The 25,051-nt window shown below is 39.6% G+C and overlaps 1 protein-coding gene across 1 annotated transcript in view; it reads right to left on the bottom strand.

Annotated features, from left to right (window-relative positions):
- Positions 1-25,051, bottom strand: part of arfgef1 (ADP-ribosylation factor guanine nucleotide-exchange factor 1 (brefeldin A-inhibited)) — a 52,902-nt gene that overhangs the window by 6,675 nt on the left and 21,176 nt on the right. The window contains exons 4-29 of the mRNA XM_044105528.1: positions 23,384-23,530; positions 22,300-22,479; positions 21,135-21,188; positions 17,439-17,799; positions 16,779-16,904; positions 16,180-16,282; positions 15,571-15,574; positions 14,523-14,656; positions 12,290-12,524; positions 11,194-11,293; positions 10,274-10,413; positions 9,339-9,447; positions 6,318-6,519; positions 6,112-6,223; positions 5,062-5,267; positions 4,843-4,927; positions 4,529-4,694; positions 4,292-4,443; positions 4,074-4,202; positions 3,069-3,227; positions 2,345-2,489; positions 2,168-2,258; positions 2,029-2,069; positions 1,735-1,904; positions 1,284-1,435; positions 407-579 (exon numbers count right to left, since the gene is read on the bottom strand). Coding sequence (XP_043961463.1) covers positions 407-579; positions 1,284-1,435; positions 1,735-1,904; positions 2,029-2,069; positions 2,168-2,258; positions 2,345-2,489; positions 3,069-3,227; positions 4,074-4,202; positions 4,292-4,443; positions 4,529-4,694; positions 4,843-4,927; positions 5,062-5,267; positions 6,112-6,223; positions 6,318-6,519; positions 9,339-9,447; positions 10,274-10,413; positions 11,194-11,293; positions 12,290-12,524; positions 14,523-14,656; positions 15,571-15,574; positions 16,180-16,282; positions 16,779-16,904; positions 17,439-17,799; positions 21,135-21,188; positions 22,300-22,479; positions 23,384-23,530 — 3,676 coding nt within the window. The remainder of the gene's footprint in view (positions 1-406; positions 580-1,283; positions 1,436-1,734; positions 1,905-2,028; positions 2,070-2,167; positions 2,259-2,344; positions 2,490-3,068; positions 3,228-4,073; positions 4,203-4,291; positions 4,444-4,528; positions 4,695-4,842; positions 4,928-5,061; positions 5,268-6,111; positions 6,224-6,317; positions 6,520-9,338; positions 9,448-10,273; positions 10,414-11,193; positions 11,294-12,289; positions 12,525-14,522; positions 14,657-15,570; positions 15,575-16,179; positions 16,283-16,778; positions 16,905-17,438; positions 17,800-21,134; positions 21,189-22,299; positions 22,480-23,383; positions 23,531-25,051) is intronic.

The following is a 25,051-nucleotide window of genomic DNA, read 5'->3' as shown; positions in this document are numbered from 1 at the left end:
GCTCAATTTAACCAATCAGATGTTAGCGGCCACTAAACTAAAAATACAGCAACTACAAAATAAGCTATTCCTGAAATGGATATAAGCATCTTTAACATATGATGTTGAATTATATCAATGACATTCAAATATTATTGCTTATTTGACAAATTCCTGATGCTTATCATGTTTATTTGTTTAATACTCCCCCCCCCCCCAGTTTCATTTAATTTAAACTGCAGCGAGTCACTCACTTTCATGCCTGATTATATGAGAAATAGGCTCCAGAGTCAAGTCTCAAATCTTTAGGAAATGAGTCTTAGTCTGGACTAGCGTGTTTTGTCATCTAGTTTTGAAGTTGCCATTCCTGCCGCATGATTGAAGGGACGACATGAAACAAGTTTGGACACAGGAGTGTTGGACTCACTGACGATGTGGCCGGTGGTCTGGAAGGCCAGCTCCACGATGCTCTCGTCCTGGTCGGACGCCGCCAGGTGAAACACTGAGAAGATGTTCTTCCAGCCTGAACGGATGTTGGCAGCCTGGGAGTTCACCATCTGAGCTATGCAGCGCACCACCATGTCTCTGATGGTGGGAGACCTGGGTGGAGGCAAGATCAGATGGAGGAAAAATGGGACATGAATGTGTCAAATCAACGGAAATGATGATAATTTGTTTGTTTATTGATGCAAATTAGCTGTAAAAGCCCTTGATAAAATCCCCAGGCTCATTTTAAGGTAAAGTGGTTATTACAGCTTGAGCTCAGCTGGTTTGTTGCAGCAACTGTTTCCATAGTGACAAGCAATTGTATCTGCTCAGAGAGCATGAATGGGAGGAAATCTCTGCCTCTTCTAATCATCTCTCTCTCACACACATGCGACTCTAATGGACTCCACGCTCTGCCCGGTTTACGTGGCCGCCAGCCGTCCCCTCCCCGCCGCCGTCTGTGAGCGGATTCTTGTTTAAACTCCTGGTTCTTGTCAGAAATGTGTTGCAGTGAAACAGCCTTTAGCTTTTCACATGCTGCATGCACACTGTTGCAAAAATCACCAGCTAAATAAATCTGTCTTGTCTGTAAATGACTGTACTTAAAAACCATCTCAAACCAAACAGATGGGGGGAAAAAAAAAAAAGAGCCTTTCATGTGAATTCAGTGGAGAAGTAATGCAAGAAGACTGAAATGGGTCAGCTGAAATGTTGGCAGGAGTCAGAGTGAAAAAACAAATTCACTCATGGCTTCAGGGAGGAAAAGACAGGAAAAATGATGTGGAAGAGGCTCAGCGCCGGTGGCTTTGGGTTTGTACCTGTTCTTCTTCATGATGTGCTCGAACGGCCTCAGAAAGTCCTTCTGGAAGCGGAAGTTAGCCAGCTCCCCTTTCTCCAGGAACTTCATGGACAGCTGCCTGAGAGAGTCGACAGCAAAAATCGCTACATCTTCGTTGGGATTACAGCCAACCTGCAGAGAGAAAAATAACATCTCTCAGATTTAGTATTATACATTTTCTGTGCTACAAATCATCAGTCTTCTCAGAGCAAACTGGGGGAAGGAAGAGAAACTGTTCAACATGTGGGATGTATAAAATATTTACAACAGAAGATGATTATTTAAAAAAGAGCAACTGAATCATTGGACAAAAAAAATATCAAAACGTCTAATTTGGGTGTGCAAATAAAATAAAATGTTGTAACACAAGAACAAAAGGAAGTAAACAAGGAAAGAGAAGTTGAGGGGGTCGCTCCGTTTTGCACACCCACCTTATTGAAGTGGTCTCCGATCACCTCCCAGATCCTGGACCACTGCAGCCTGATGCGGCCCATGTTGTAGTAGGAGATCTCCACGATCTTTTGCAGGCTGAACATGCGTGGATGTGTGGGCGAGGCCAGCTCATCCATGGACACAGCACACAGCCATCGCACAAAATCCACTGACAAACAGATAAAAATCACCCCAGTGAGGGGAAAAAAAAGTGATTTGAACAGGAAGATGAGTCGCAACAACACAGGAAATCCAACAGTCCTTGAAGCACAAAAGAGAACGTCTTGACTCACCTATTGCGTTACCGTCTAATCTGGTGGAGCCTGTGAAGATCCTGAAAACATTGGAGAATAAGATGTGAAGTATTGTGTCTACGTAAGTGCACAGGAGGAGACCTGGAGGTAAATGAGTGGAGAAATAACAGATCCATACCTGTCCACAGCCACCACCACGCTCTGGGAGCTCGTCTCACCAATGGACTCCTGAATGCTGGCAATCTGCTTACGGTCTACTGTTCCCCCAACTACAGAGAGAACCACATGGGAGTAGCTCTACTGTCAGATCTTTAGTAGTATTCTGTTTGTGATGGACAGAAATGTTTCTACTGACCTAGACCCAGGTACTCGTCGTTGTTCTGCTCCTTGGTGCTGGTGATGAAGCCATCTTTCCCCCGCACCGTCCCTGAGATGTAGCGCGCCTTCACCCCCGTACCAATCAGCTGAGCCAGCTCCAGCTGACTGATGCACTTCATGATCTGAGAAGGAGGGAAAAAAATGGTCATGAAAGACCTAAGGAAGAAAAACCAAGTACTGCGCACTGCTAAACCAATCACACCTCTTATAAACTTCAACGTGTTGTATTGGATAGAACAACACAAAGTATTGCATAATTGCAAAGTGGCTGACAAAAATAAAGACCTCAGGTTTTTTTTAGAGGATTAGAGCATAAACTCTCATGAAGAGGCAAAAAGAGCATCATTCAGGAAAGGAAAGCAATCAAGAAGCTCATGGTGATTTTTCATATCAGTGGCAGGTTGGCTGTCCAGTCTTGATGGAAAGATAAAGAAAATATTAAAGGTTTAGAATGGTCACCTTCGCTGCACCTTCTCCCTTCTCTCTCTCTTTGCACGTTTCCTGTCTAAATACAGCAAATAAATGCCACTAGTGCCACAAAAATCTTTAAAAAAAAAAACAAAACACGTCATGATGCCAATAATTGCAGTTATGACTCGAGTTATGTTTGATGACTGATCAATAAAGAACAAATACAAATAGACGATGCTGGAACGTAGTCTGCTGAATTTTTCTGAAAGCTTTCACAAACTGATGCAAACCTCATGCCAGGAGTTGCCCAGGTAGTTGCCATCCGTGTGTGCCACAGTGATCAGGGTCTTGATGGTGTCGATGTTCTTCTGCTTCATTTCTGCGATGCCGGAGCTGGCCGTCAGCAGGGTGAACCTGGCCAGAGCCTGAACGTAAGCATCCCTCTCCAGCTGCTCAAAAACAAAAACAAGGTTTTTATGGCACTTTTTGTACATTCTGATCATTTAAGTACAAAACATTTACTTAAAATTCTAGAAAGCCATCCGACTAAACAATATCTTTAACATTTTGTAGAGAACACGTTTCACACTGAGACCAATTATTTTGATGATCATAGCTAGCAACTAATGAACAACCAAAATCCAGTTTTTCAGCAAGTAGTACATTACATAACACCAATGGAAATAAAATAGAAATGTTATGCAGATAATCACTGACACAGAAGGTCATTGCTAAATAAGAAAGCTGTTCACAGAGTTTTGGCGGAAAATTGAATGAAAATAAAAAATGCGAGACAAAGTGCAAACAAGTTGCAATTCCAAGTTTTATTCTGGAAATTTCCACTAAAAACATCTAAATAAATAGAAATAAGAATTTAAATATATATCGATTAGTGTTATAAACTAATGTATGACTGTTTTCGATTTGAATTTCTGAAATAAATAAAAACTTTTGAATGATTCATTATGGTGAGTCTTAATTCTGGATTAAAGAGAGCTTTGATGCAATTATGAGATGTCAAATTATTCAGATTACATTTGTTGGTGTGTGTTTTCAATATTAAAACAAAAAGTAAAAAAATTAATTTGACAAAAACCTTAAAATTATTACATGACAAATGGAAGAGGAAAGTATTAATATAAATGCAACTCAATTTACAAATATATTTTACTTTTATTAAAAACATAAAGAATAGAAACTCAAAATCTATTTATGTAACTTGAAAAGTGATCAAATCCAGTTCTGTAAATATTCCACGCAAGAAGCCTGTATTGCAGTGATCCAGGGCGCCGTACCTGTATGGAAAAGATGCACGCTATCCTGATGGCGCAGCGTATTCCTTCGAGACACAGCGAGGCCACTTCAGTGTCGTCACAGTCCTGCAGGCCGACGCTGAAGGCAGCCAGGAAGGGCGTCCACGCCAGCTGAGAAGCGTCACACACAGATGAGGCTTCCACGCTGGATTTAGCCATCTATATTCCCAGCGGGGTGTGTGGCATCTCAGGTGAAATACCTTGAACATGGGCCTGACGTGCTCCAGATGCGTGGCGCTGGTGAAGGGGGCCTGGACGTGGCTGACGGCCTCCATCAGAGCTTTGGCCGTCTTGGCCATCTGCTCCATTTCCACGTTGTAGAGCAGACGTCTCTGCTTCTCGCTGGCCACACCTGCACACAGGTCAGATTCAGACATCAATTCAACCCAGATCAGCAGGGCTAACATGTCGTTTGTCGATATGATGTTCAGACTCACTTTGCTTGTTGGACTTCATGGTGAGCTCTTTCGTTTCCTTCATGGCAATCTTCTTGCCTGCGATCTCATCGTATATGGCTGAGAGATACTCCTCAGGCAGGTCTTTACTGTCATTGATGCCGCGGTTCATCTTGATGTACTGCTCTTTTGTCATTTTATTCTTCACCTTTGCAGATCACAGAAAAGGTAAAACAAAAAAAAAAAGAAAAAAAAGTCAAGACTGGCTTATGCTGAGCAGGTTTCACTGGTATTTAAAGGGACAGTTCTTGTCTAAACACCAAAACCTTGCAGTTTCCTTGAGGTGGACGTCTTACCTGTGGGCTGTGGAGGTCTGTTGTCAGCATGATGATTGAGTAGGCGAGAACATATGCTGTGTCTGCACTGGCAAAGAGAGTTTGTCTGGAGCAATAAAAACAAAACGAGAATAACGGGTGAGCAGGATAAACGACCACATCCTTGAACTTCTCTGGTTTCCTTTCTGTTTTGTAAAAATAAAAAAAAAATAAAAAAATAAATAAGCTAATTAAACTCACCCCTGGTTGCATTCCAGGTATCTTGCTGCAAATTTCTCCATGAGCCGGTCGATCTTCTGGGCCTCGCCGGGGAGCCGGAAGCCCTCCAGGAATATCCTTAGAGCGGAAACAAAGTCTTTGCCCTGGAAGTCCATTTGATCCACGTAGGCGTACATGACCTCTTTATTGAAACGGTCGTTATCGCCGAGGAATTCACCCACCTGAGTCTAAACAGAGCAACGACAGAGAGGTCAGGCTTCACTACGCATTACTTTGCAAATGTGCATTATACCTGCACATTTACACAGTGCTCAGGTCTGACACTGTGACCCTGCAGAGTGAAACACAAGCTGTCTTAATGATTAGCAAAGAGTAGCAAATCAGGGCAGATTGTTTTTATTTGATGCAGTAATTAATGCAGTTATTAATGCTGTACTAATAAGTTCATTATGGTGCCAAAAAAAAGTTTTGCAATTAAAAATGGGTTCAATTACAGTCATTATATTAAATTACATATATACAATTTAATTACATCAATTTTAATCAAAGTTTATAGTTTTTAACCTACTGTAGGCAGCATTTGATGTGAGCTTAATTTTGTTTGGTCCAGAATCAAGACGGGTAACTGGAAGACTCGCAACATATTTTTATGTAATTTTAGGCAGAAATTAACAATATTCAGCTGAAATGGCAAAAAATGTCGTGATTAAATTACCGTTACAGCTTTCATTGTTAATATAATTGTTGTTGAAATCTGCAGAGTACAAATTTAACTTATCATAAAATTATTTTAGTCATACATAAATATATACATACATGTTATTATTTTTTTTTTTGACTAACTAAGTTTTTACTGCACAAGAAATTGTTCTTGGATTGTTATAATCATTAACAAGTAAAGATGATAATATAACATAATCAGAAAAAAACTGATTGTCTAATAGTCTATGTCTCAGAGATTTGGTCTGGTTAATAAACTATTTCTCCAACAAATTTTGTTATTATGAAAATATTCTAGTGTCTACTTATCTTTACTTTATACTTTTACCTACAACTAATTGCTTTTTTTACCGAGTCAAGCCTCTCCTCCTGGTGCAAGAACTGTGCAAGATCCTCTGGGGTTGTACCCAGCATGCCTTGCTCTTGAAGGTACTGGATTCCTCTCTTTGGTTTCTTGTTGAACCTGAGGAAAACACAAACAAGTAAAGCTAAGCTCAGCTACGGTTGACTCGCCCCATGTTTACTAGAATATAGAGTTGTAAATTCACTGGACTCACAGGTCAATCCCCTGTTCGATGATCTCCTTCTGCTGCTTGAGAACTTCAAACTGTTCCGGGTTGTCGGTGCCGGACATTTGTGTGCTGTAGCTACCGATGCCAGACGAGGCCGTGGAGTCCAGGGAGTTGATGCTGCCGTAGCGGTTTATGCTCTCAGTGGCCTTGGTCTCTGAGCTGTCCTGCTCTGAAGGTTTCTCCTGACCTGAAGAGCAAAAGTAAAAGGAAATAAAGCCAATAATTTAGAAAACAATAAGTATTGTTTTGCTGAGAAATGTCTGAATCTGACCAAGCTTTAGGCCAAAAACCCGCTTCTGACTAACAAAACTGTGCAGAGGATGGAAAAAAAAAATGTCAAGGTGGAAATAATTTAAAAAGGTGAGTGGAAGGCCGTTTGAAATAACAGACAGATTGAGGAAGAACTGATGATTAAAGTGCTGGATGAAGGAAAAGGCAAACATGAGTGAAAAAATGAACTGTTGGGTGGATGGTCAGTCAAATGGACGGACGATTGATTTGTCAGATGGACCTCAATAAAATGTAATTATCCATTTTCTATTTTCGTTTTCTGTATACTACACATTTCCTGTAGGAACCTTGAACACATGACTACAACCTAATAACTTCCAGAAACACACACCTACCTAAAAAGACACATAAAAGCTGTAATGCAAAGCAGCATTTGGGCTCTGGATGTTCTCTAAAACACTGGAGGCAGTGAAAAGGGGGAAGAAATGTGAGCTGGAGGCCAAGAGAGTTGGTTTATTAATCCATGAGAGAGGAGCTCAAGGATACACTGCTGCTGCTGGAACAGGTTCACCCTGTAACCCAGGCTGGGTCCAACTGAGGCGTCTGGTTACCCAACGGAAACTCTTTAAAACATTCAGGACAGCATGGCAGACATGTCGGCACGCCTCGATGTTTGCCACTCTTAAAACACGGACAACACGGCAAAAGGAAAAGAGTATCGGGACGCCAGCTTTTTGTATCAACTAGATGTGTTTCTATTACATATTTGAATCTGTTCAGTGAGTAAAACTATGCTGAATATAACCTGGTTTGGATGTTACTTCAGGTCTCAACAGGTTAAGTCAGACCAAACATGGTTCTGGTTACAGCGTAACCTACACCACTCAAGTTATATAACAGAACCAGACATAGGCGTGTATCTGGTTTCAGAGTTTACCATTGTTTTAAAGAAATTCTTGATCTGTTGACATGGGCAGTAGTGATATTTTGGATTCCTCAAACTGGTCTGGTGTTATGAGACCATGTGAGAGAAATGCTCTCATTTTCTACATGAGGAAAACTCTCACAGATCCCTGTAACTAAAATAACCAAAAGGCTTTTTAAGGCTGCATAGGAACCTTGTTTTTGGGTCTGTGTTGTGATGTTTGATAGAGTGTATCACAGTATAGATACACTCTGAGTTATTCTGGAGTGAGGCATGCTGAATGTCATATTAAAAGCTGCTGACAGACTGTCATGCTGAAACAGGCCTTACCGAGACAATGGAAAACTACCTAAATCACAATCACAAAGGGTTTAAATCAGCGCTATTTTAACACACATTTTACTAAACACTCACTACTGTTCCAGTTTACCTGCTCTTGCTTTGAAGTTATTCAGAAAGATGAGAGTAAAGACAAGAAACCATTAAAAGCAAGGACCTGGCATGGTGCTAAAATAGAATTCAGTCTAAAATGTAAAACTCTCTAACCTCTACCAACACTGCCAGAAGGGCAAATTCGGCATGCAGGATTTTAATGTGAGCTGTTGTTTGTATACTAATGAGCTGTCGTGGGTTTTTGGCAGAGTAATATCCCTGACAGTCAACAAAGCTGCCTCTGCCGCTTGGCTCCGACAGCTTAGCCCCAGGCTGGCCTGTGGATACTTCCAGAGGCTTAAGGGATATCTTTTCAGTCCTTTCTCAGAGTTTCAGCTTCATCTTAGTTCGGGTTCCTCCTTCAGCTAATGACAAATCCTCCTCTGTGCACAAGACCCATCGGCCCGTCTCGCAGAGAAGATATGCTCCACGTGTCACAGATTGGTGCTTTATCACAGTTCAGTGAAAGGTATTACTCTTTTTCAGGGTCTGAACTTCCTGGATTAGCCTCTATGTGCTGAAGCATTATCTCACCGCCTCCTGTGGCTGGAACAGAGCCGATGAGCGCTCGCTTTTCCTCTTCTTTCCAGTGGTCAATCCTACAGCTGACTGCGGCTATGCTGAAGGGTACAAGCCTTATCTCAAACTCCTGTTAGACTCTGAGGGGAACTGAGACCGATCCAGTTAGATTACGGCCAAAATCTGCTTTTAACCTTCCCTGTTTTACAGTCTACTGCAGGACAGGAAGCAATACGGAGGGCTCTGCTCAATGTGAGCCAACTACAACACTACAGTGAGAATTGTCTAAGCCTTTATTAAAGTTATAAACAATCAAACTGCGTCTGGCAAGTCTAGATTCAGAACCGTATTATGTACCAACTACATATTGTACAGTTACAAGTATCTGCTTTTTTTCCACTGTAGCCAAACCTTTAAATCCTCAGGAATTAATGGGTTTGCACATCCTTCCATGCATGTATACTGCCACAAAAATACTTAATCCCTTTCACTGTGCCAATAGCTGCAGGCGCAGCACACACACATCAAGCTTCCGCCACTACAGTAGCTTCTCCTCACCTGGAGGGGTTTGGTTCCAGTGTCTGCTAAAAGTATTATGGGAGCCGAAATGCTATAAGCATTTTGGATCCATTGTTAAAGCAAAGGGATGGTACATGCAGCTCAGTTCACCACACGTTTGCGATACATTGTGTTGTAGTTTTCTACAGCAAACTCGGTGTGTATATTTGAAAGACCGTAGATCTTTAACAGAGATCACACTCCCATGTCTAGCCTGTTAGACAAAGGGTTTCTGACATTATTGAATCTGCAAGCTGATAATTAAAATATTCAAACCAAAAAAAATAAAAAAGTCACAAATTTCCTCATTCACTGTAACCAGTATCACATAAATGACTCACCTAGGCTGGTCTGGGAATTGGGGTTGACGTACTGGTCTTTGCTCCATTCTACCATACATTTTAGGATGGACACTAGACATTCAAGGCCTTTCTTTCTCAGAGTCAGCTCCTGGACAAGAATATAAAACACCTTAAACAAATAATCCGTAACACTTTTCATGCTGTCTTAGTGGGATGGTTTGGGAATAAATTATGGCTCTGTTAAAAGGCTGGAAATAGTTAATATCTTTCCTTGATGTAACTCTAACTCTGTTTCGTCACTTCATTTAGGGCAAATTCTGATTAGTTAGTCCTGGCGGTTAAAGCCGAATGGCTAGTCTGAGAACGGCTAAAACCTTGAAAACCTCAGGGGGTTTTTGCACCACAGATTATGTTTCTGGGAAACATGTACTAAGAATCAAACATTTAACCCTTTCTAGTTACTAAATACCAGATAATAAAAGTAGACAGGGTAAAAATCAGTAACACTGTGTTGACATGGGCAGTTGTGATATTTTGGATTCCTACTTTGGCACTTTAAACTCAGTTGCTCTGAGTTTAAATTGTTTATAAATTCAGTTCTGTCTGTGTTTCAAAGGAGGTCTAAGGGTTGGGCAACGCCTCTGACCTACATTTAACGTCTAAATAATTGTCAACTTCTGTGTAAATAACTTCCAAATTACAGACATGATGCAGTTTTATAGGTTCAAATAAACCATTGTGGCATTTTGGAGATTTATAGATGTCAATTTTGGTCTTGGTCCCTCTCTAACTCATCAGCTTCCCTCTACAGCATCAACTAATCTGGGATTACGATAAACGAAGAGTGTTGTGTATTGTAGGTACAATATTAACTGTTTGTAACCTTTTAACAGCACCTTACTTCATAAATACTGAACTATCCCTGTAAAGCGGCCACAGAATAGATGAAGAACGTGAAGAAAATAAAAATTCACCTGTTGGGGTGTTGTGCCGAGCTCGTGGCCTCCGCGGCCCTGGGCTATTTTTGAGAGGTCGTTGACCAAGCGCTCAAATATATTAGCAGCATTCAAGTCACAGTCGTAGTTCACATAGATGTCCACCACACTTTGGGCATCTGAACAGGACAGAAGGGAGGAGTTTGACAACAATTTTTTTTCACAAAGCCTTAGGAAATCATAGAAACTACTTATAAAGTTGTACGCTCAAAGAATTGGTTTTGAAAGCACAAAAAAATTATGATTAAAGTAGAAATTACAAGATTTCTCCTGTGTTTCTACAACTTCCCTCAAATTCAGACTATTAAGGTGTGAAAATCTGAAGTTGTCATGTACATATAACTCCATAAAAATTTATTGTTGTTAAAAATCTGCAATTTGCAAGCCACATGTAGCATGTCTGTTCAGCAGCAGTCCACAGGCAGGTATTAGAGGAATATTAATTAACCACCAGGTAATATTAGTTTACTATACTCCTTATGTAATTCTTGGAATTAAAAAGTTTGATATTCTGCTCATTATGCACTGATATTTTTTAATACAAGTAAAATAAATTTCTCTTTCTACACCTAAGTACATATCAAAAAAGAAATAAATCAGCAAATGTTACACAGTTTTAATACAACTTATTTTAATATAGCATCAAAAATAATCGTTTCTTTCCCACTTCAAAAGAAAAGAAATTCAATAACATGACTTTTGTGTAAATACAGAGGTGCTTTGGTAATTTTTTTGTAAGCTAATAAAGCATGATGACCTCACTCAGATCCAGGCCTACCACTGTCTTTCAAAAATACTTAACTTTCAAAACTTAATTACATATCAGGTCAATATTACTCCACCTGTAGTGTTGCAGTAGAAAAATAAAGCAAAAAAAAGAAGAAAAAAGCAGAGCAAACCTGCACATATTCTGGTGAGTGTTTGGATGACCATCCACTTGTGGTCATAAGAGCTTGTGGACGTCTCAAGTATGTACAGAAAAATCTCTTTGAAGAACACCTGCAAAGAGAGAGTTTATTGGATTTCCATTGAGAACCAGGCAAAAGGAGCTATCGCAACTGGAATATCCTGGAAGCAGGAAGCCGAGTTAATTTGGCCGAGATGAAAGAACAACAGGTAGAACTGCTCACTTCATGTCCTAAATGACTTTAGAAATACTGCTAATTTTGGTTGAGTGTTTGTCCAACAGGACAACTGAAGAAATGCTTCTCCCCTTTGGACACTGATTTGTTTTTCAGGCAAGAAAAAAAAATAGCAAAGAACAAAAGACCAATCTTATTTTTTCTACTGTTTAAAACAAAATCTTTTTTGACCACAAGTTATACTTCAATGAACACAAACAATCTTAGCATTCCAATAATAATGCATCACCCATTTATAAGGGAATTGGAAAAAAAAGCCTTATACTTAATAATTCATAAGTTGGCAATATGACTTGATTTTTATTCTTAGGTCTTTAGTTAACGCTTTCTTTTGTTGCCTTCAGTTAGGTATTTTATATTCCATGTGAAGACTTGCACATAGAACATCATACAAATGACTAATTTACAACTTTGTCTTTCAAGTACTATTGAGTTTGTTTGGAACTTGGCCTCAAGTTTACTATTTGGAGCTCCATAAATTTAAGCTTTGGTTTAGGGAATTTCAACTGTTTCCTGCCAAAGAGGGTGTTTGCTTCTTTCTTTGGCAACTCAATTAACAAAGGACGGTGGAATTGAATTATATGCTTTGGTTTTTTTTTTGGCACTAGTTGTCTTTATTGACAATTACCAGACAGAAAAGAGGCAAAGACATAAAGTGGGGAATACATGCAGCAAATGTCTCAAGAGCAAGAAACCGATCTTTTGGCTGAATTTAAGTTTACTCAGTGTACTTATCTCACAAGATTTTTTTATTATATTTTACACAGACGATAAGCTTGCTATTTAAGCTGCTCGCAACAGAGCTCGCAATAAAAAGAAAACTTTTCAAAATAGACAAATGCAAACGTTTTACCTCGATTTGCATCTTGAGGTGGGTCTTAAAGTGGGAGAGCAGGGTAAGAAAAATGGAGAGAGAGAGCTCAAAGACTTCAGGCACAGAGGAGACGCCGTTCTTGGACAGCGCCACGCACAAATACTGCTTGATGGCGTTTATGAACATCTCATTGGTCTTGAAAATGGGCCCGGCATTCTGCAGGATGGACAGCAGAAGCTGCAGAGACAACACCTTCGATCGCAGCTCGTGAGACCTGAGGCAGTCACATGAAGACAATTTGTTAGTCTTTATATTTATTTCAACGATTTTGAAACTCAAAATGTTTAGCAGAATAAAAATGTACACTCAGAAGGTTACACAACTGCTTAGTTTGTAGTAATCTGAGTCAGTTTAACATGTAGGTCTGATGATTCAGCAGCGCTCCATGAGCTGTTGCGTCAGATGATGTTTTATAACCTAAATCTGCTTTAAGATTCTCCACAACTTCATCCCCAACGTTTCTACTGTGTTGTTTGGTCTTTATAACGGAAAACAATGTCCTTGAAAGGAATTTACAACTAATTACATGGAGAGAACTCATGAGGATGTGTGTCTGCAGCAGAGAGTTAAAAATCATCAGCAGGATTAAAAGAAAATGCTCTGGGGGTCACAGATCGTCTGCATGCACAACCTCCATCTGTTTGAAAAGCTCTACTGTAGCAAAAGGCTCAGGGAAAGAAATAACCGAATTTCCACAAATAACGTAGATTCAGCTAATTTATATGCTGACTTTAAATGCTCCTTTGCAATGCTTTCCTTTCTTTGTCTGTGTAAAAGTGGAGGATCTAAGTGCCAAAACAATAACATCCTTTTACTTTTTAAGCCATTTCTTAGATGAGATCCAACTTAGGTTTTATGATTGCAAGCAATTTTATTGCCAAGAAATGCTCTCTATCATTGATTTTTAGTAGAAAATAAATGAAAAGACTTAAAAAAGAAGCTCTCTTGTGGAGCAGTAAGGAATGAAATTTTTTAAGAGAGGCTTTTAACAGCATTTATGTTGGTATGTAGTAATGGAGAGCATCTGTAGCGTTTAAAAAAAAAATGATGCAACCTTCAGATTCTCGCTATGAATTTAGCTGCCAAACGGCCTTGGAAATGAAAATCCATTTGGACAACAAAGCAGAAAAACTGAAAAGAAAGAAGAAAAAAAACAGAGTAAGAGTAATTTGGGTGAACTTTTATTGAAAGGTGGGGTATGGCAGCATGTAGAGGTGAGAACAGAAGATCAGATGTGTCAATGGTGATCGCAGACGTGGATCCAAAGTCATTTGCTCTAGTTAAGCTGTAGACACTTCACATGTTCAGTGTGTATCAAGTTGTTCAGGTGTGACGGAGAGAAATATCTGGCAAATAAACCTTTTTAAGAGAGCAAAGACTTCAGTCTGATCCAGACACAGCATGTCAGCCTTTGCGAAGTGCTCCATTATACCAGAACTGTATCCGAAGCCATTCGAAAAGCAGCTTGGATAACATTTTTTTGACACAGATTTGTTGAAATTAGGAATAAATTGGTTGGAACACAGTAAACAAATAAGAGAAAGTCAGAATGCAGTTTTAGGTAGAAGCCTGAAGCAGAAAATCCTGAATCCAGAGTAAGAGCAGCCATCAGTACAATCACATTTCCTCTGAGTGAAGCCAGAGGAAATATTAAATTGGAGCAAAAATAAATAAATAAATCATTCATTTTGCATTTGTGGTGCTTTGAAAAGTAAAGAGGAAGGATGAAAAGGGCTCCAGTGTTTCTTGACACAAGGAAGTGATTCAGAAAAGCTGATTGATGTCTCATTGACTCCATAACCAATGGAAACCAATAAAAAAAACACCACAATCGGAACGATCCTCGTTTTAAACCATGATTCATAATGTCTGTAGTCAGACCTGCAGCTTAGAGGAAGGATTTAAAAAAAAAAAAACAAGCCATTAAAAGGGCTTTTCATGAAGCCCACGCTAGGAATAAAAATCACAAAAAGTCCAACTCTCAGGTTTAAAGCAATTTAGAGTAAAACTTGGCAATTAGAAGTTAAATCCAACAGCTAAATGAACTAGAAGTCTTCATTAGATGCTGATTAATTAATTGGTTACACAAATCAAGAAAGTATAGAAGAGTAAAATCACATCTAACAAAGCAAACTCTTCTAAGCTGTAGAAAATCCTTACAAGGATTGTTATCCTTAATTACGTAAAAAAACAAAAAACAACAAAGTCTTACTTTGGATCAGGCGGTCCGTCTGATAGTGGTTTCATCGACAGTTTGCAGAGAGAGCGAAAGACAAGAAAAGCATCCTTCTGGAGGATGTGGGAGAACTTAGCACCTGGCGGCTGGCCAGCTGTTGCTCCCGATTCCTAGAGGAGCAGAAAAACAAGCAACATCTTAAGGAAATGTCTGGTTTTAGAGCTTTTATCTTCCAGATTATTTAACATCAACAGTATGTGAATGTTAAAGCAATAAGATTTGTTTGATTGTGATCACACCTCAGAGTAATTATGCTGACTTGCAGAGGTCATTCAGAGCTGGATGACACATCAAACACGCGCTACATTTCAAATCTTTAACTTTTTGCACAATTTGCCTCATTAAAGCCACAAACTATTAACAGCGGTTCTCTTTTTGCAACTTCTCAATAAATGCTGAATTTTAGGTGGACACAGGTCATTGATGGATTTATACTAGGATTAAATTACAAACAAATTGCCTTTATTAATAAGGCAACCTGGGATGGCAATTGGCTTCACCAACTTCTGTAATGATTCTGTAGTTGCTAAAAACTGATATAAACTAAGTTTTTCTGGATTTAACACTTATAACATCTTAATTTAAAAATGTATTATGACCTTCTACAGGACATAATGATAAGAAAACCTCAGTCCATTTTAGAAAAAAATATCAAAAAAAAAAAAAATCAGGTTGTAAAAGTTCAGCTGCAGTGAAAATGTTTATTTTTAAGGATTTTTTGACTAGCACCTTGTATTCTTTAGTAGCTGAACAGAAAGCCTCTGCATCTGAAGCTCCTGCTCCATCACTTTTTTACTCTATTTTCTTTCATTCATTCAGTAAGAAGGGACCAGGACAATTATTAATTCATTAAGCAACCGTATCCGTATTCCTCTGATCAGCTGCAGGAGAAATTACCACACGCACCGGTTTGCCAATGTGAAAAAAACAAGTCCAGAGTCCAGCTGTGTCAAACGTGACCTTTGGCTTCACAACAGCTTAAGGAGACGCGCCAGAGGAGATTTCAGACATATTCAGATGTTGCCGGACTGAGGACAGGGTTTCAGGAAGTGAAATTTACACCCGTCATAGTGTAAATGTAACACTAGTGTGAATTACTAAAGGAACTTCAGATTAACCTAATAACTTACTTCTTTGGTTGATCATCACCTATTTATTAACTAAAGCAGGTAGAGTTTATTTTAAGCGATTTAAGTTTGTGTTTTCCAGCTCTTGCATGTCACTGCAGTATTTTCCCAGATATAGATTACACAGCTTCAACACTTCAAACAGCACATAGTAAGCTCTATTAGTTTCAAACTACTGACAACCCCTATTCGCAAGGCAGATCTTATGAAATTTACATTTTTATGACAACAAACGTCATATTGGATAACTAACAAGAATGTTTATCTCTGTAAAGACAATGCCTCTCAGTTGAGGCTGAACATCCAGATACATTTTTTCTGACAGCTTTCTAGCACCAAGGGCCAAAGATGACTTAATTCAAGAAATAATTAAAAATATAAATAATTAGATACCATAAATGACAGCTTAGTACCCTGGACTTTGCTGTTTTGTCAAAAGGGTCAGTGGAGAAGCAATGAATGAACAAATGTGCAACTTAAAGAAATCTGTTCCTCGCTCCTCGAGCCTGCCTTCAGTCGCTGCCTCGGCCGGCGGGGACTCCTCTGGCTCGCCCTCGCCGGTTGACTCCTTGGTGTCGGAGCAGAGGTTCGCTGGGTCCAGGCAGTGGCCTACAGACACAATAAGCAGAGGAGGAAATGTATTGATAACCTCGTCTTTAAACATGCTTTAGGACAGGGGTGTCAAAGTCAAATGGACGGGGGGCCAAATAAAAAATTTAGCTACAAGCCGAGGGCCGGACTGATCGAATGTTCATTGAGATTTTTTTAAATGACGCATTTGGTCTAGTGCAGCGGACGGGTGCGTTGTGAGGATCGAACAGAGTGCGCGTTGTGAGGATCGAACGGGGGTGTGCGCGCGATGTGAGGATCGAACGGGGGGGGTGGTGCATCTCGCATTTTTTCAGACGGGGTGCCGGCTTGCTGCGGGCCGGTTCTAATATCATCCCAGGGGCCGTAGAAAATCTTCTCGCGGGCCGGATGTGGCCCGCGGGCCTTGACTCTGACATATGTGCTTTAGGAGAAAATAGCCTTAGCCAAGCCAAATTGATAATTTTACTTAATATTCACCCAAATCGTTTGAAACTGTGAATAAAGTATGTCTCACCTCCAGCCACAGTGTTGACCACTTCCTGCAGAATACTCTGGACAATTTCCTGGGCTTTCTCCTCGTAGTTAGGCGCTTCCTCATCTTCTTCTTCACCTGCTCCTTTATGTTGTTTGGATGCTGCATCTGCAGGACACAATAATTACAATTAGGATGTGATTTAAACGCTATTTTGCAAAAATAAATAAATGCATAAATGAAAATGAAGATGAATTCGATCATTATATTTAACTAAAAACAAATTTGATAATAACATTATTGTTCCCTATATTGAAAAAAATTCTAGATCAACTGAAGTTGTGTTGTTTGACCAAGCGTGAGACGCTATAGGTGTATTTAAGTGCTGCACTGGTGGAAAGTTATTAAATAAATATAAATATCTGGTGTTAAAAATTAAAAGATTTTTTAGTCAATTCAGCACCGTTTTTCTGTATCGGAACGGTTTCAGGTGATACTAAACCTCAGACATTGGATCGGTACATCCCCAGTTTAATTGTAAATTTTAAATAACAGGTCAAATGATTTTGTAGTAAACTGTAATAAGAGCCTACTTAATCCAAAAAATTTGATTCATTTGTGTATTTTTTTCAGATTAAATCTACAGTAAAGTTCTGAGCATAATTCTCAGTTAAGCGGGTGACTCCATGGGCGGTGACTCACTTTGTACTGCTGCGGTGGCTTGGTCTGCCTCCGTCTGCTCATTCTCAGCCACGCAAAACTCAGAACCATTTTCAGGATCCGGGTTCTCGTCGGGGGCAGGCTGCTCCCCCTGCTCCTCCCGCTCCCCAGACGCAGACCTGCTGCTGCTGGACTCCGGGGCCGGCGTGGAAGGGGTGGACGGCGTGGAGGGGGTGGCGATGCTGGGGGTCGCAGGGCTGACGGGGCCGTTGGCCTCCTGGGTGGAGGCCTTGCTGGGTGGGTGTACGTGAGTCTGGAGCTGGGGCGACTCTGGCTCGGTGTGCTGGGCTACAGGGGACTGCTGTCTGTGCTGCTCTCTCTCCAGCTGTTTGGCTTCCTGCAGCTGACAGAGGGATGGGAGACAGACGCAGGCCAAAAAACCAAACAAAAAACAAACACAGACGGAGAAGAAAAATGATTATTAGAAAACACCATAGTTTAGAAACATAAGTAAGAAAACGCTGGTTAATATAAACCCGTCGGCCTTTTCTGTGAGGAAACTGAACTCACAGCTCAGCTATAAGACAATTTGTTCCCTTCCCATTATATACTCAGTGTGTCAGCATACATCTGCTGTGTATCAGAGTGGGAATGCACATAAATATGCTGAGAGAAAAACGGCATGCTACTCAAACAGCAATGAGACAAACATTGTGAATCACTTCATGCTGGCCGGTGTGTGTCGAGTCCATTTAAGTTTGCTGCTGGCAGGAAGCATTTCTAATGGAAAAGGACTAAAATATACGGCTGTGTCACGCCTGCTTCTTTCAGAGCAGACTGTCTGCTAGACACGGTAACATTTGGCTTTTTGGAGAATTTGTTTTGAACTGGATTCCAAAAACAGCCTTGGTAGATTCAAGCTTAAAGTAATCTTTACATTTACTAAATTGCTTCTTCTGACTGGAAGTAATATCAACATTTACTAGGGGTACTTTTGGGATAATGATTAAAAATTATGAACAAAGTATTTCAAACAATGAGGGTTTAGGCTGTGCTGCGTTATTTTTAAACCCCCAAGATGACAAACACTGCTCAATAAATAAAATTTACACATCATCAAAAAACCTTCTTCCATAAACCAGTTACATGAAGTAGTGCAATTGTATCTTTAAAAAGAATGCAATATAGTGACATTAATGGCTATGTGTTGACATTTAGTGATGCTCTTAATAAACCGAGACCAGAATTAGCTTTTGTTTTTTCTAATTTCAGCTTTACAGTGTGTCTTTGTGATTATGATAAATGATATCTTGCTTCTCCATCCCTATTGTAGACTAAAACTGACAAAAAATATTTGTGGAGGGACAAACAGATTAGGGTGACGGCAAGGAGGTCTTCCAAACTCATAAGCTCGGATCTCATCATCAAAGATAAATTGTCAAAAGAAAAATCAGTGGAAACATAAAATGTTGATCACCAATAATAATGTTCCACTGATTATTAATAAATGGGTTGAGAACCAATTTTTGAATTGAAGCTATACTATTTAAAACTATTTTTTTTTAATGTTATAAAAATTTTACAGTGCTTTGTTATATTTTGAGAGATACCCATCTCATCACCCATTAGAAACTAACTTCAATTTTTGAATGGCAACAATACTAATACCAAATCTGCTGGGGGTCTGAATAATATTAGGTTTAATTGTATCTGTGCTGCTAGACATGACACCACATTAGCATAAAAAACACAACTTTCATTATAGAAAAACGCACTAACAAGCAGTGCAAGTTTCTTTGGCCAACCTAAAATACTAGCTTTGAAATCCAAGAGTGTTTGTAGATTTCCAGAAACTCAAAGGTTGAAAAGAAAATCACACATGTAGTGTTGACAGAGTCTGGGAGAAAAGTGACACTTTCACAAATTCACAGTAAAACAGCATGACTTAAAGCTCCAGCCAGACATTTACATACACTGAGAATGGGTATGCCAGGCTTAAGCTGTGTAATTATTTTGGGTTTTGGACAAAATCCTAACTTTCAAAGAATTGATGGAACGTCAGAAATGTCTTGGGGATAATAATGCAGAGTGACTGCTGCTGTGACAGACGTCTGATTATATTTCTCTCCTACAAAGCCACGAGCACTTCCACAGCGTTTGCTTTTCTCTCTGGTCTTCTGGTGGTAACATTAACCTGATGTCTACTCATTGATCCAATGACGTTGCCATCAGATCTTTCCAACATAATTCAGCAGTGGGAATACTTCCACCGTTCAATGTTGGCGGTTGCCATCGACATTTCATATCGAGCTTGCACAGCGTGACACCCTCAAGTCTTGTTAGATATTTGACGCCGAGTGCCGCATGTCATCTTCATTTTCAGCCCTGAAGCATGTGTTCGACCTGTTCTTTTTTAGGGTGGGATGAGATGATAAAACTTCAGAGTATTAATTGCTCTTACATCGTAGACCAGCATAGCATTAGGAAAACCTGAACTGTTGTAGCTGAATGTTGCCACTGGTAATCAAGACATGTCCACAGCTTCCCTTGGTTCTATTCACCTTTGTCACTAAGATCTAGATCTGATGTTGACAGAGATCAATCCATCCAAGTGGCCAAATATGTTAACAAAAGACAGAGTTTGAAGGCATGACACTAAAGTCAAATGTTCTACCAAATATTGCCATGAAATTGTTTTGCAATATGCAATATAAATAAAATAAAACTGCAAATGCAATCATTTTTAAAGTTACAATGACCTATACATTTCTGATTCTTTGAAACCAATTAAGTCAATATTTGTCCAATACAAATTTAAAGGCCCAAGTCATTCATGCCCATTATGAGTGTATGCAGATATCTGACCAGAAGGTTACCTCATGAAAAATGGAAATAAGAGGAAATATCTGGTGGGAAAACAGACTCTGGGGACACGTACGGATTTTTTATTTACTGATTTACAACAAAAATCTCAAAAAAGCTCCTCACTCAATCTAATTTTAATTGGGCTAATGCTTTTTAGGTTTGAACACCACACCTCTAGCTCCTCCATCCTAATTAAACAGAACTGTCGCTATTGTCACATCAAAACCTCACTAAATTAATTCAACGACGCAGCCTTTCTAAATAAGCGATTAGCATCGAACGGGAGCAGACAAACGTACCGCAGGGGACAGACGAGGCAGCGCAAACAAACTAAGCTCATTATTTAAATGCCACCTCAGTCGGATAGTGAAGGCTGTGCGAGACCAATGCTGCGAGTGTGTGCTTGTGTGTTGCGTGTGTGTGAACACACCATGCTGAGCTGCAGCCAGTGGGATGCATCTACACACAAATACAGAAAGTTGATCTCCTGTGCTGCACTACAGGGGCAGAGACAATACTTAAAGTCTGCCTTGTCTCTCCATCGCTGCTTTTACTACTCCGTCTGTGTCTGACTCATTACCAGTCACATATGCTACACATAAAAAAAATAAGTTCACCACTTCCTGGTGCAATTAAAAACCAATATTTTATGGAGAAGCAAGATGAGCGAGAGAGGCCACAGCAGGCATTAATGTGGAAAGAGTGTGCAGCATTCGTGTGCAGTGTTGGAGCAAAGGAAAAGAACGAATGAGTGCACGGATGGATAAGGGAAGGAAAAAAAAAAGGAAGCTGAATGCGCAAACACAGATGCACAGGAAAGAGTTGAAAGAGTTCTGATCAGGCAATGTCACGGGCAGTCCTGCACGCTTTTACCTGGCGGTCACGCTTTCTGGAGGCCAGAGACCAAGATAGCTTGTGATTTGTAAGCTATGTGTCCAAAAAGGGGGGAGGGAGGCAGGTGAGGAGGGGAGAAGTGTCATTCAAAAAGAAAAAGATGAGATTAGAGTAAGCTTTTTTTTGTTGCTAATATGATAATACAGGTGCATCTCAAAAAATCTGAATATGATTGAAAAGTAAATTAATTTCAATAATTAAGAATGAGCCTAGAATATTATATAGCTGTAAATAAACAGCCTTTATTTATGTCAATGCTGATGATTATGATTTAAATCCTACGAAAATCAAAATTCAGACTAATAAACATATTTCTAAAAAACGGCCATGCATTTTACAGTATATGCACTCAATACCTGGTCAGGGCTGTTTATGCACAAATTACTGCATCAACATGGCATGGATGCGTTTAGCCTGTGGTTCCCTGAGCAACATTTCCATCCTTTTTCTCCTTTGCCCAATTAAGACACTTCTAACTTTGTGTCAGGAGTGGCCTAACACAAGGAGTGTGACAGCTGTAGCCCATGTTCTGTAGGCGTGGGTGTGTGAGTGTGTGTGCGTGTGCGTGTGAGTGTGTGTGTGTGTGTAAAGCATTGACTCCGTCCACAGACAACAACATGAGAATCTCCCCTAAACTCTTCAAAATTCTTGCATAACTCTAGTTTTCTTTGTTGCTAGTTTTCTGACATACTTTTTCCTTCCACTCAACTTTTCATCAATATTCTTCCATACAGCACTCTGAGCAGCCAGCTCCTTAAACAAAAAAAAAGACAATTTGTGGCACATCTGCAATGTGGAAAATACAAATGAAAGTCGGCTAGACAACTGTTGAGTTTTTCAACATTTAATTAATTAATAATGTGTAATTAATTTATGAGGTTTACTACTTTAATTCAATTACGGAAAACAATTTGCTTTGCAATGATACTCTAATTTACAGAGATGCACCTGTATTATAATCCAACTTATTTAAATCCTTTTACAGCATGGGGTCTACCTATGAATAAACTTCTTTAACTCATTTCAACTTAAAACAGGCTTCCACTAGAGCAATTTTCAGAGACTGTGATTCAAGAGAGATGCTGTGTGTTTACATAAACACAACAATAAGGTGATTTAGTGCTTCTAGAGCATTTGAACGTACTGCTTGGTTCTCCATGCGTGCGAAGATGACGTTGAGCATCTGCGTGAGCGTGGCCTTTGCCGTGGTCTGGTTGATGAGGTTCTTGCTCGCCAGGTAGATGTTGTAACAGGTGCGGACGGCTTGCAGCACGGTGCCTTCGTGGATTTCTATGTGCTGGGATGTGACTGCTGTCAGCAGAGCCTACAGTGGAGAAGGAAAGACAGGAAGTGTGAGCTGAACTGAAATCTTTGATAGCCTGTCTGATACATTTCCATATGGTTGTGTCTTCAGTATTCTGCAGCGTGTAAAGCAACATTAAGAGTGGTGTAGTGGAAACATCAAACTGCAGATGTAATGTACATCTTTCAAAAGACAAATGATTTTAAAAAAAAGTATTCAAGCATTCAGATCTATTCTGTTTGCTTAGCCGAAACAACCTAAAACCACATATCTTCATATGAGCAAATTTGAGACTTTCAAAATTTGCTCAAAGTTAAAAGTGCAGCTACATTAACGATTGTCATTTCACATTCCTATTTTCAGAAAATCTGGTGGCATTTGGTTTTTAAGAACTGATAATTGTTGGTTTATTTTCCACAAGTAGAACGTCTACTGTCCAGTTTAGTCATTAAACACATTTTAAACACCAAGTTCATAAAAAGATCTGCAGATAAAAAAGAATAATAAAAGACCAAAAAATAATAACACCAAAAATAACAAAATAAAAGGGATATAACCAAACCACATAATAAATTCTCATAAAATACAGACATTAAATTGAGAATGTCAACTCACATTGGGCGAAAGGCCTCTCTAATATTTAAAGGCAATATGACAGATTAAATATATTTGATATCCAAAATACATTGAGATGTGCTGAGTCACCCAAACATAAATCTTAAATGCAATAGTCAAGGTGCTTTGCGATGAAAGCATGCATCATGTCCTCTCGGTCGTGCATTGACAAAACTAGCTTAAGTTTTGCTGTTTACTTTGAGTGGAACAAACTCAGTTTGCACAATCTGAATACCAGTAGCTCAAATCTATCCACGTGTTTGAGTGTCTGCGTAATGAACAGAGACGATGGAGAGTAAAACAATGGAACCTTAATAATCTGTAGCTGCACGCCCTCATCGGTCTGCGGTCCCTGAAAACACGCGCAGATGGTCTCGATGATCCTGTCGATGAGCTTCTTTCCTGGTGCTGTGCTGTCCGGTGCGCTGCCCGTCAGGTGGCCGTACGCTATCAGCTTCTGCAAGTCACAGAAACACGCCGATATGTAAAAGCAATAGCAGCACAGTTTGATAAACCTCAGAGCAGGCCTTGATTATCTTCATTGTTTTGAAATCTACTGCAAGGAATAAAAAATAAATAATACCCGACTCCACGTTTTTTTTTTCCCTCTCAGTAGGAGCTTCAAGATGTACACTGCTGGCCAGAAGTTTGCATACTCTTATCATTAATTTGGAACAAGGCATTTTTTGCTTCACTATAAAGTGATAAGCGAGAAAACAAGAATTTGGTGCACAAGTTTGATTTTATTGTGGTTTTTCTATAGAACATATATCAAATATATCAAAGATTTGACTGTAATAATCAGTAAAATCTTCTCAGCAGGTGTGGGATTATATGTCGTCGTTTATTACAATATGGGATTACATTTATTCTTTTATTACAATAAAATGTTAAAAATGTTAGACAGCAAATACTGAAGCTTGTATTAATTTACAGAGTATGATTTGCTATAATATTATCATTCCACGACTCTGCGGCTTCTTAAATATTATGTGCACACATTCTGCGCTGCTCAAATCGACTAAACCAGAGATAGGGTGGCTCCAGGTTTAGAACTATGGAAGTGTGACTCATAAAACCAAAACGGTTAAAAGTAACCCAAACCATTAGCTATGCAAGCAGGCGACGCGGTGATATTCCAGAAGCAGTTGGTTATTCAGCTTAAGGTGTGGCTTAAATTGATAAAACTGCGGGTAATCAGAATGTTTACCAGATGTGACTGAATCTTTGTATGCATCTTTCTCTGTCTGATCTCCGAATTGCATTTTATTCAAATTTGGTTGATTTTATCTGCTGATCTGTCACATCACAAACCTGGGGGAAGACATGTGTTAATCTTTAACACAGGTCAAAGCCATATCACACAACTTTGATAGCAATCAATAAGTTTCTGGCATCACAGGTTGATGTCAGGACCGGTTTTGATGAGTATTTGGCATTAGAACTCAGTGTGTCCACGTTTCAACCATCTTGCTGTTGATTTCTGAAGTTAAAGAATTTAAAGTAGTCCTCCGTTATTATATCCACTTTATGCATTGCACCGGTGGCAGCAAGGCATTGGCGCCACTGACGGTTCATTGTGTGTTCTTGTCTGTGAATGCCTGAATTGCTTAGTGGTACCTTAGTTATTCTTCAACATCCTACTGTAATTATTTTAATCGACAAAATTGGGTGTCTTACTCAGAAAATGATCTGTAAGCACATTAAAACTGGTTTGGCAGCTTTAAACAGGCTAATAAGCCTCTGGATGGGGCCAGCTATCAACTCTGCTGAAAATTATGGATGATCCTGAAAAGTAGAGAAATTTAGCCTCAGCACTTCCTCCATATCTTTCTGCACAGTGTGCCAAAAATAGTTATTGAAGGCCAGTCCTCATAAATATGACAGAGATCAGAGTTACTTGCTGAACAGTCTCCCACATTTAGTTTTAGATTCAGGTCTTGATAAAACCCCGTTTCCCTATTTTATAATTTGCTCC

Source organism: Gambusia affinis, linkage group LG21, assembly GCF_019740435.1.
Source record: "Gambusia affinis linkage group LG21, SWU_Gaff_1.0, whole genome shotgun sequence".
NCBI classification, from domain to species: Eukaryota; Metazoa; Chordata; class Actinopteri; order Cyprinodontiformes; family Poeciliidae; genus Gambusia; species Gambusia affinis.
Note: the sequence above shows the minus strand (reverse complement) of the source record. Positions and strands in the feature narration are given on the sequence as shown.